The 12,840-nt window shown below is 34.8% G+C and overlaps 1 protein-coding gene across 4 annotated transcripts in view; it reads left to right on the top strand.

The window, feature by feature from the left end:
• LOC131042249 (tetraspanin-18) overlaps positions 1–4,239 on the top strand; it is a 42,283-nt gene extending 38,044 nt beyond the window's left edge. For all 4 annotated transcript variants that reach the window (XM_057975574.2, XM_057975575.2, XM_057975577.2 and 1 more), the window contains exons 6-7: positions 3,479–3,685; positions 3,769–4,239. In XM_057975574.2, the coding sequence (XP_057831557.1) occupies positions 3,479–3,685; positions 3,769–3,876 (315 nt within the window). In that variant the 3' untranslated portion in view covers positions 3,877–4,239. The remainder of the gene's footprint in view (positions 1–3,478; positions 3,686–3,768) is intronic.
• Positions 4,240–12,840: the final 8,601 nt, after the last annotated feature.

The raw sequence follows: 12,840 nt of genomic DNA, 5'->3' as shown, positions 1-12,840 counted from the left end.
GGGGTTTAGGCATACAAGTGGATTTTGTAGAAAAATGCAAGTGGGAGAAATTTTGGTATTTTCAATTAAAATAAAATCATTTATTTCAATTAAATGGTGTAATTTGCATTTGGATAAATATTCAAATAAATATTAATCTATTTAAATGAGAAAAATGAAGATAAAGCATTAAAATGCTTGAAGACTTTGAGGGAAACCATTAAAGGCTTGAAGACTTTAAGGAAAACCATTAAAGTCTTAAGAAGACTATAGAAGGAAGCCATCAAGTTTGAAGACTTTAAAGCCATCAAGTTTGACTACTTTAAGGGAAACCATTAAAGGTTTCAAGTGGGTGAGGATAAATAGGATTTTAAATAAATAATTTATTTAAAATAGTTGTGCAACTTGCTTTTGTAGGAAAATACAAGTGGGTGGAGGATAAAGGTGATTTAAATAAATTATTTATTTAAAATAATTGTGCAACTTGCATTTGTAGGAAAATGCAAGTGGGTGGAGGATAAAGGTGATTTAAATAAATGATTTATTTATTTAAATGTGAGAGGTGGGATTTTGGGGGTTTTAAATAAATATTAATTTATTTAAATGTGAGAGAAGATTTAATTAAATAAATATGATTTATTTATTTAATTAATGGTCTGAATTTGGTTAAACAAATGAATTACTCACAAATCAACCAAGTATTTGACAGCCTAACAGAATTTTCTTGTCAAAGAAAACATCATCTTGTCTTTGTTTTGGTAAGGAAGGATGCATCCTTGTTTTAAAGACAGTTTTGGATTGTTTGATGTTGATTGGTTTGATTGATAAATGGTCATTTTGTTAAGTATGTCGCAATGTTTGTTTGGGATCTACTCAGATGGGTATGTACAATGTATTGTCGTGTTTTTGTTGGATTTTTTTAATGGTTTGTCGATGTTTTTGGATTTTGAATTGTTTTGAATGTTTTTGGTATTTTTGCGAGATATTTTTGAATGTTTTTGGATTTTTGATGATTGTTTGAATGAAGAACTTAATGAATCATAAGACAATGTAGAATCCACTTCCATCAATAGGTTAAAGGCATTGCCCCCAGTTTTAGACATGACTATGAAAAAGCGGGATGCAAGATGTATGGAGTACTATCATAATTGCAGAGGAATAACAAGCCATGGTTGATGGATGGATGGATGTATGTATGAAGTAGATGTGATCGCCACAAGTCTGAAAGATAATGGAGCCATAGCCTTTACGAGTGGCGCCTGTTTGCCAGGTTTTCACCATCGTTCTTACCCAAGGTGCCACCGGAGTGGTTGTTCACCGTTTGGATGCATGATTTTTCTTTACTTTTTTGAATGTTTTTATATTTTCTTGGTCTTTGTCTAGAAGCATCTAAAATCATTGCCCTTTTTAGAAACTTGTTACTGTTGCTTGAAATTATTGTCCTTGTAAATTTTGTTATGACTTGTAGACTGAAAATTCTGCCCCTTTTTAAGTAAAAAGAGGTTTTCCTTATTGTCTTTGACAAAATCCATCTCCTTATACCATGCTGGTTGCTACTTTGTGTGAAGTGGAATCCTTATTTTGTGTCCTTTTACAAAAGTAGGATCAATTTTCTTGCTGACCCCTTTGCTTGTCTGCTGAAAAAATTTATGGCTTTTGTCCTTTAATTTAATATGAACTGTTTGAAATGCTAATGTTACTTTCTTGTGTCTTTTCTTTCTGCTTTTTCTACCATTCCTCTCCGCACCTGGTTGAAATTATATTACCATTCCTCTCAGCACCTGGTTGAAATTATATTACCATTCCTCTCAGCAGCTGGATGAGAAAAACTGCAGAAAAGTCTGTCATGTGCTGCCTTCACCTTAAATTTAAGTAAATATAACTTATAGAAGCCTAGACTGATCAATCGGAGGAAGGAAGAAGGAAACTATGATAATGCCCACAAATAACCAAACTAGGTCAATGTTACGCAAAAGTACAGTAAATTAAATTGTCAAGTAGGAAAAATAAATGAATGCCTGGGGTTGGACAAGTCACAAACACAGATATTAAATAGGCATAACTAAAGGCAGTAAAAATGAAACTCGTAAAACCTAGAAAGTCAGGAAGGAAGAAATAAATCTTAATATACTGAATAAGACTGATAATTAGAAAGAAAAGAGGAAAGGAATTATATTAATTTCTGTATAAGTGAAGTAGGTCAATGGAACTAAAAAATACAGCAGGTTACAACAGTACGTACTGTTAAATGAACATCGATAGAGATTAAAGTTACTGATTGGGAAAGCATAATTAGAGGGATGAACTTGAAAGGGTAAATCCTAAAGAAATTAAAAACTGTAAGTCAGAGAAAAGTATCTCGATTCATTCAATAATATTTTTTGTGTGGTCACCCAGAAAATTATCATTCTCTCCAAATTACATCTTTTGTTGTAGTACAACTACAAACTGCAGTAAAAATAATAGCTTAATCTTAAATAACAAATCATGTAAGCAGAGTACACCTGTAGTAAAAACCATAGCTTTCTCTTAAATAACAAACCATGCAAGCCACATATTTGCAAATACATACACGAATGTGACCTTGAACATTGGCTACCATAGCCATGTGTCATACAAGTTACCATGTTTATAAGGTGCCAAAATAGGGCGAGATCTCCCTTCTCACAGAGTACTGACCATAATGTGACCATGTTCAAACATGTACAATATACTACCGTTTGCACCACATCTGATTTCATACAGATGGGAATCCTCTAACAGAGATTTCTAGATCTGGAAACATCAGTCACCAATAGGGTAAAGAGAACTGTGGGTGCTGTTTGCTGAGAGAGAAAAAAGCATTTGAGAATATCTTGAGTCCCAAGCCAAGGCACAGTAGCTAGATTATCTTCACAGGAATTGTGTGTGTTTGTAAGGGAGCTCACATCTGGGGATTTATGCACGGGAGCTTCAACTCTTTGAGTTGGGAAATGTTTCCCTTTCACGGGAGTGGTCATTGTTCATCAATGGGGAGTTAGGCTCCAAATAACTACTTCAATCAACGCATTTGAATGAGGATTTGAAGTAGGATGTTATAGTTCTCAAGAAGGGGACTGTGAGGAGAGAAATGTTAACAGTTATAATCATAGATAAGATAGTGTGAATCACTCAGTTTAAAGTTCGTTTACATTCACAACACAGATTAACATGCTCTCTAAATTATGATCATTTGGTGCAGTGCAACCTGCAGTAAGTATGATACCTTTATCTTTCCTAAAGCATGCTTGTGCTCTTATAGTTTTTTTTTTATGATTGGCCTTTTGCTTATGCCTATGTTTTTAATAGTGTTTAGAGGCTACATACTCTGTTAGTTGTTTTAATATTCAGAGGCTACATTGGGGTTTTCTTGCAATTGCTTCAAATTTAAGGTTCTTAAAATTGCCCATGATTATTTGCTCACAATTACATGTTTTTTTTTCTTCTTCTAGCTAAATAGTACATTGATTATGTTTGCAAGGTGTTCTCTTTGCTTCTTGCTATGATGCTTCGAGCAATGGTTTCGACTAGGAATATCAATTATGACAGTGATGAGGACTATATGCCAAGAGGCAGCAGTCGCCAGCCTTTATTAAAGAACCAAGCGTCCCAGACCCCTCCTGTTTCTGCTACAGGGGAGACCAGACCTAATCGTATAGATGCGTGGAGCAAACGCATGCGGGAAAAGGTAATTCAGTCTTGATTTTGGCCCCAAAATTCTCAATCAATAGATAGGATGAAATTCTAATCCCTGATTGTGTGCTTCTGCAGTATGGATTGAACACCAGTGACTTCACTTATGATTCAAGTGACCCAAAAACTTCGACTTCAAATGCAGCATCCACTGATGATACTCAAAGCCGATGTGCAATTATGTAGTCATAGGTGGTTAAGGTCCTAGGAAAGAGTGCTGTCTTCTTTCTAACGATCTTAGATACAGCTATGAACAGTAGAGAAGAATTGCTGTAAATCAATTCCCTTCATTCATGGAGTTATTTTCTAATTCATTATCTTTTGACTGCACTTGGGTGTATGGCTAAACAGCTCCTGTGCAATAATCATTATCTGTATACACAGCTGGCCATGGAAGTTGATGTAACATAATTGTTTTAGGAGTGAGTGTGTCGTTCATAGGCATTTTCTCCTCCATTTGTTTTTGTCAGTCTCTCATCACTGTATTTTCTGTTTATTGATGTGGGGCCTTTTTTCCTTTCTAGGATATGAATCTGTCCTTTTGAATTCCCTTGGCTTTGAGCTCTTTAGATACTTAGCAATGTTTTATTATCAAATTTTAATTACTTGTCCTCCTCAAAATTTGATTGTATCCAATTTCAACGTGTCCTGTAACGTTTGTGTTTAAATGACCATGATGCTTACATAATTTGTTACATTACTCTTTTGTGATATCATCTTACATTCCCTATTTGTAGAAGCATAAAATCAACCGGTGCAAAATAAAATAGTAGTGTGGTTTTATCTAAGTTGATTTTTTTCTTTCTTAAAACTACCAATAGAATATAGTAAAATAAAATTTGAATTCCCTACTTTGAAACCTGATCCTGAGGTTATGTGCCTGATTCCCATAGCTTGTCACACTTTTGCATTTGATTGATTGTAAGTGCAGAACATATTGAAAGTTCTGGTATAAATAGTTGTAAGTGGCTCTTAGCCAAAGGCATTGGGAAATGCTGCCTATACTAATAAACTTAGTATGGGATAGATTGTCATAAGCGGAGTTCCATATGCAACCTGATACGATTGGAAGAGAGCATGACTCTTCTAGGTAATTACAGGGGCATAACGTCCAGCATCTATTGGGTGCTGTAGTCAGTGATTCTAGTATTTGCTGGGCTTTTCACTATATGGGTGCCATGCTATTCGTCACGTGTCAATCTATATTAATGTTAATCGATTTTTAAGTTATTTGAATACCTATTAAATTATTAATAGTTGTGAAATATTTAAGTGGGAATCATATAATGTGTCAGACATTTCACGATGACATTTTGTTCCAATACATCTAAACATGAATAAAGTTAATACTGAAGCTGGATAAAATTATGGATTTCTTTCTCTGGAAGAAAGTATTATACATTTAAATTATAAAGTGACATTGAAATTGAAATGTTTGTAATCGAGCTGATTATGGCTAGATATAGTGACAGTAATTTGAAAGCCATTGTAGATAAGCTGCCTGTAAGTAAATATTGGGGTGAAAATTCATCTATGTCAAATGTTTTAAGGCATACACTCAAAGTCTGAGACCTATTGCAGATAATGGGTCGTTGAGGATAAGCTACATACACTCAATGTACTGTCAAAATTAGTTTACTTGTTTTCAAATAGATACTGATTCCTTATTTCACTGATTATTTGGCCGAGGTTATATTCTATTCACTCTTGGTTTGGTGTCAATGCATCTTGTGGCATGACTCCTGAAGACCTTAAAGATTTGTGACATCCTTCTGAGAAAGTTTGTTTCTTTAGTATTTCATACCATTATTGCTTTCTTTGATTTCTCCCTAAAGTATTGTGCCACCATTAAGTGGTTAAAAGAATCGGGAGTCAAGTTCTTGCAAATACAGGATGAGGCTGTAATTTTTGGTTATGGGTCCTTACTTTTCATATCTATAGCATGTTTGTGATGTTCCATCTTGAGCACCCCAGCATTCTCTGTGTGATGTCTCCCACCTGCACCTTGGTTATTGCTTCTTCCAACACTCTGCATATGGGTTGTGCCAGCGTTGGCTGTGGAATTTAAGTATAATATTGTGTCCCAACTTGAGGCCAATTTATTTCAAAACTATTTAAGAACGCCTACAAAAATATTTGACAAACTTTTTATGCGGAAAACTATACAAGCAAAATATATTTAAATATCTAACCTCAAACATCTGAATGTTCTTAATTTTTAGACAACTTAACTTGATTTTCCCTTTACGGACACTTGATAGTCTAGTAGCACAAAATTCCTGTAAAGTGAGTCATATTTATATTCTTTAAAATGATTTATGGTAGCCTCTAATGGCTGATAAATTATCGTTGATTTTTTTTTAATAATATGAATCGAATTTAGGTTTTCGAACAGAGGATGCAGCTGTCTAAACAGCATACCAACAAACAAAAACAAAACCAAAACCATAACAGACAAAGCAGGAGTCCTGATTAAACAGCTAAGAGAAACCAACTCCCATCACATGGCTCATACATTCAGAAGCAACGTTCAAAATCCTTAAACTTATTACCACATTCAAAGTTTGAAAAGCCTAAAGAGCAGAACCTGGAAATGTTAGGACTTAGGATAGCAATGGATAATGATTAGCACTATTTTGATCCAGGTTGTTAGGGCCTTCGATCTGAAACAGTCCAGCACACAATGGGGTATGAAAATTGATGAAGAAATCTTGATTGCCCTCCTGTGTAGCTGAACTTAGTGCTTCCACACTCTTAAATATGATATGATAAACCAGCAGAGAGGAAATTATAGAGACTAGATCTAACAGCCCAATAACGGCCCGCTTATAAAAAAATTAAAAGAGTCAGCTGTACGAACTTCAAACACAGGCTAGCAATAATCTGTCAGATAAGCATAGAATCGGCTGTACTAGTTTGCGTACAGAGTAACAGCAGCGAGCAAAGAGACTGAAACTGGAGAAGTGAGTAAAAATCACGAGAGTTAGTAGTGAAGGAAAGTGATGTTGAGTCAGCTGTACAAACATCATGCACAGGTTAGAAATAATCTCTCAGGCAAGTATAGAATTGGTTGTACTAGTTTCCATCAGAGTAAAAGCAGAAAGCACAGAGACTGAAACTGGAGTTAGCAGCGAATGAAGGTGATGTTGAGTCAAATCAGAGTGAGCCTTCAACCGCATTTGAGCTCCTAAAATGACTAATCTGATCTTCATAATATGTGTGGATTTGAAGGATAACTTCTCTATTTGCAACTGTATCAAAAGCTTATGCTAGTTAGTTCTGAGGACACTAGTCTGGAAAAGAGGAATGTTGGCAAGGAAGTGTCAAGCTAAAGTTGGATAAGAGCAGTGAGTAGGGGTATAACGATAAAAAACATCAACATTCTGCATTCTTACTGTTATTTCCAAATCTGCATAGCTCCATGATAGCTTGAAACTGACATTGAAGGTTGTGCTCTCTATTTCAAAACAGTGTTGGTTTGTAATTGAACGAGGAGCACAATAGACAGATTTTATAATTGAAGAAACAGATTGGCACAAACCATTTAAGTTTCAATCTGAAGGGGGAAGACTGTATTAGAGAAGGCAGCCAAACCATGCTTTTCACAAAAGAATTTAATAATGACATGTTTGTTGATGTGGCAAAGGACATAATGGGATGCAGAGATGCCAAAGAGAGTTGATATCCACGACTGAGCCTATGGGAAGAGGATGGCAGGGAAGGAGAAAAGGAAAAACCATAGTTTGCAAGCATGAGGATAGACCCAAAACGCATGTTTGATAGACTCAACTTTGGTACAAAAGGGGAAAGTAGGGGGAGAGAAGACAAATTTGAGGCAGGTGCCAAATGGGAAGTTTGACAAGCATGAACTTTTCACCGTTAAGTTGGGACTAAGCATCAGCTTTGGATTTTAAAATATGAAGACTGAGTTTGTTCCACTCTGACCGACTTAACTTTCAATCCATTTCGCATTGAGATGGGCTGAGATGGTGATAGGGGGAGGAGTTACCTATATATTGTTCTAAGAGGGAAGAAATGGATGCTGCGTGTAATAGGCCACCTCTAATCTTTCAAAAAGCTAGCATGACAAATTTAGGATATTAAACTAGAAAGCACGGGCAGAACAAGCTGTTAAATTTAAAGAATTGGTTGTTTATCTAAAGGTGAGAGGTGATTCTGTTTTAGGGAGCTGCCAAGATTTCCATTTACAGTTAGTAAGAATTCACAAATCCTGAAACATTTGGATGCTTTTCCTCAAAGATACGTTTTCCTTTGAATCTAGCACATTAACCAAAAAACACATCAAGCATAAACGCATTAACACATGAACACTAGATTTATGTGGAAAACCCAAACATGAAAAAACCATGGTGAGAATCTAACTCACAATATGAATAATAGTGTTTAAAATGTTTTAGGCATGCAACCAAGGAGCACCAACACTTGAAGGACTTGCGGGAATAAGGTGCACAACCTTAGGCAAGATACAAAGAGGACCTACACAACTGAAGAACACTTATTCAGGACAAATATATAAATTGCTGTCGATGGGCTCGCTGTCAATCAACAATGAATGAAATAGCTGAATTGAAATTGAGAAGGATTCTCTTAATCATGAAATTGTCTTTGAACACCTAACTCAAACGATCAACATCATGGCAAGCATCTCTGATAATCTTCGTTGATACAATAGAATATGGCATCTTCAAAGCTCTTCTCAAGCCAACTTTCGCATCACCACAAACTCAAATTTGCTTGCAATTCATTCACATACACTTCTCACACAATTCACTTCTCATTCACACTCAATTCATCCCTCCGCACAACTTAGATATGAGATAAAACATTGAAAATCTATTTGAGGGTCGGTTAAAACAAAATAAACAATATTGCACAAAATAAGCCACCTAGACCTAAAATGCTTGGATCGGTCCACTCCAAGAGAAAGAGGGAACTAAAACATATCACAATGCATCATTTCGCGAATAATTTGACAGTCCACACACTAACATAGACTCCAAAGGACGTTACAAAGCATAACGTGTACGTGTAGATCTAATCAACCAGTCGGCCATATAAACATTTCTAATGCAAAATATTCCATGCGAATCTCCACATAGCAAGGTGACACCCAAATAAACATCTCAACACATCTTCCAATACATATCCAGACCAAAAGACTATGATTCACTAAACCACAATGCAATTAACAACATATCCAGAGGGCACCAAAAGCATTTCGGACCACCCTGAATACATGATGACACAACCAACACCAAAAGAATATTCGGACCAATATCCTTTCAGATAACCAAGGTCCGACAAAGCATATTCGGACCAACATCCATTCGGATAACCAAGTTTGACATCAATGACAACCATACAAGTTCATGCTATTAACAATCTCCAACAATTGTCTAATTGGTGAAGTTGCTAGTTCATGTAGAACATTTTGGTAGTGTACTTTGGTTGGAACTTGAGACTAAATGTTTTTAAACAAGTATGTTTTAAAGTTCATGTATGGGTTGAGCTACCATGGCTCCCCATCCCCAAAAGGGCCTTCTTAGAATAGATTATTCAATCACCAAGACTAACTCTAAAAAGAGTTTATGTTAAGGTGAATCCCACCTCTAAACTTAGGAAATCCATAGAGAGTTAGGTGAGTGGTTTGTGTTTTCCATAAAAAATCAGCGGCAATTTTATCCAATATTTGTTTTCAATGTCAAGCTCTAGACACCAAGATTAAGAACTACTCACTTATGCTAAGCTAAGCTCTCAACTGATGGTTGAGTCTTCTACAACACCAATGCAAGAGGCTAGTTGGTCAAAAGTAGGTGGTTAAAAAATTTCAATCCAAGACCATTGGCTCTTTGTTAAAGCCACAATGTCCATAAACTTGAGGTCGCCACAATGACCAATCAATGATGCGTGGTTCCAAATTTTAAGCCATCCCTTCTGATGTGTACTTAATTGGTTATTAAGAGTGTTGGCTATAAATGCTTGATGGGTAATTTGTTGCTTCTCAAACCTCTAGGCTGGGTAATTTGTTGCTTCTCAAACCTCTAGGCTTTCTTAGATTCCTGGTGAAGATGGGTTGTTTAGAAGAGATTATACTGGCAAGTTCTACTCTTTCACTGAAAGGTTATAATTTAGCAAATCAACGAATACATCTAGGAATTCAATCTAAAGTTGTATGAGACAATCATGATAGTTAGTCAAAGCACTCTACGAACAATTTATCACCACAATTATTATCTCTTGGAATGTTAGATGCCTTACAAAAGCCTCTTGTAAGTTTTTTATATAGATTTTCTGCTAACAAGTGGGGTTGTATGACATCATGTGCTCACAAGAAATTGTAGATTTTTCACTTCTAACCACGTTGATGCTTATTTGACCTCAGCCTTTTCAGCTTGTCACCTCACATGAGGATGGATGTCATGCATGAATGTTAACTACTCTTGGTTTAGACTCCGCAATTATTTCTTCTTATAAACCCAATAATCATGTCATATGGGCAACCTTTGACATTGTTGACCAACCTCCTTTTGTACAAACAAAAATGTCGATCAAATATTATTACTTCTGTAGCAGCTTGTCAATGACAACCACGCCCCATACTTGGATCAAAATGTCGATCAAATATTATTACTTCTGTAGCAGCTTGTCAATGACAACCACGCCCCATACTTGGATCATGTTATGAAGACTAACTATGCAAACATGCAAATTTACAAATAAAAATATATGAAGAAATAATTAGAACAATTAACACCATGGCAAACACAACTCTAGAGCGTCTCATTGACAATATTAATAACAAAATGCATATGCACTTGGCTGCCCTTGCAAGCAAAGAGGGTGGTTGAAAAACTCTTCCCGACTTTCCTTCCTTGCGTGAACCTGCATTGCCTCTCAAACTTTGTGTCAGTTGTGTACCGAAATATGGATAGGAGGCCCACTTTAATAGACACAAACGCCTCCTATTTTTATGATAAAAGCTCATTGCTTCGTGCACAAGCAAACTCGTGCTCACTTTTCTTAAACATAAAACAATGCTTTATGTGCAAGCAACTACCTTGTATATGCTTTGGCTAGACGTAGGATTTATCTCTTATAGAGGGGCTCCAAGAAGAAGTGCACCTTCCTCTCTCTCACAGTGCATCCCTACTCTACCTATAAAAATTTGATCTTGGAAAAATACAAATTGGAGTAGCATAAGAGAAACTCAAAACTAGCAGCCAAATCTAAAATAAAATCAAATCTGCAAATTAGTAGAACGAAAAACCCTGTCAACTCAATCTTCTTGAGGCTCATTGCTATAATATCCATCCTATGGTCATTCAAATCACATATCTTCTGTTCGGCGTCCTCTTTGAGTGAACTCTCTCTTAAGGCTTCACCCACTCTCTAGAATGGCTAATGACTAATACAATACCACATCTTGAATACTTCATTTAGATACTTGATAGATTCTATAATTTTGTACAATATCTCATCTATATACAATTTAGACCAATAGTAGTTTTCACCGATAGTAAAGCAACTATTTTATCAATATCAAAATGATTGGCTAATTCATAACTATGCTTTTCTTTAGAACCAAAATTTCTTTCATACTTTTATAAGAATTACACAATCAACTTCCCTTAAAACAATAATCATGCTAGATTAAGTAATCTAACCACTTATTCATATTCATGGTTAGTGAAACTTTACATGCTTTTAATGCCTAAATAAAATCAACACCATTTTTATACAAATTCTTCAACTCATTACAACTAATAACTTTATTTCTTATTCGTACATGTATGATATTTCCATTGTTCATTTAGATTGCTGTTTTTTTTCTAGATTAAACAATGTTAAATTAAAAATTAATGTTTTGGGTCACACTTCATGATCTCTAATTAGGATGAGTAAAAAAAATCCCAATTATTGTACTCATTTTGGTGAGGAATTATGAAGTATTATCTAAAATGATTAAAAAAAATAATTAACGCACTTCTTATGACCATCAACAAATTATGTCTTTTACTTAACACACATACCACTCTATTAGACTTATCACTTCTATGTTTCAAAATAAATAAATAATCCTACATAAATTTGACTCATTTGACATGTATTTGACACAAATTACCTTGACCATTAAAATATTGTAGTGCTTGATGACTAGTGCACAAAATAATTCTTTGGGTAATAAATAGTGGCTTCATGTTTGCATATCTTACATAATTGCATAAAACTATGGATGTAAATAAAAAATTTCTTTTTAGCATCATTCAACTTTTCATGAAAATATGCAATAGATCTTTGTTCTTTACTGAAAACAACTTCAATTGTAATTCCACTTGCATCACAATCGACTTGGAATAAGTTATCAAAATGTGGAAAAGACAAAACCAATTTTCTTACCACCTTTTACAACAATTAGAAACCTTTTCTAGCTACAATAGTTCGTCTAAACTTATTTTTATCTTTTTATGGTATTAGTATTAGGTTCACTTATTCCTCTATTTTTTTTAATACTTCCTATATAAACTTTTGAAAACTCTTGATTTTTGAAATTGTCCACTAATGTAGGCCATTCTACAATAACTCTTAACTTTTTTTGAATCCATCTTTAGTCAATTAGTAGAAATAGAAAAAATTAAATACACTAATTATTCTTTCATGGTACTACATTTATTCACATTCCTCAATAAGTTTTCTTCTCGTCTTCTATAAAATTATTCTAATGTGTTTCAATTGTTCTTCTTTATATTTTACTAAAAGTCAAAATGTCATCCAAATGTACAACAAAAAACCTATCAATACTAGGTTTCAAAACTCCATTCATAAATCTTATAAAAGTACTAGGTGCATTCTCAAATGGCATAACGAACCACTCATACAAACCGTCCTTTGTCTTAAAGAATTATCCCACTCATCTCCTTGCCTTGTTATAATCTAATGACACCCTTCTTTAAATCTATCTTGTTGAAACATATCACTCCACTCAAATAATCCATAAGGTTATTTGCCCTTGGTAATGGAGATTTGCACTCGATAGTCATTTAAATTATAACTTTGGATTCTATACAAATTCTCTATTCTTCTCGTTTCTTAGGTGTTCTCTCTAATCAACTCATTCTTTCAAAAATTATT

The sequence above is a fragment of the Cryptomeria japonica genome, chromosome 1 (assembly GCF_030272615.1).
Source record: "Cryptomeria japonica chromosome 1, Sugi_1.0, whole genome shotgun sequence".
In the NCBI taxonomy this organism is placed as follows: domain Eukaryota; kingdom Viridiplantae; phylum Streptophyta; class Pinopsida; order Cupressales; family Cupressaceae; genus Cryptomeria; species Cryptomeria japonica.
This window is presented reverse-complemented; position numbering and strand designations above follow the sequence as displayed.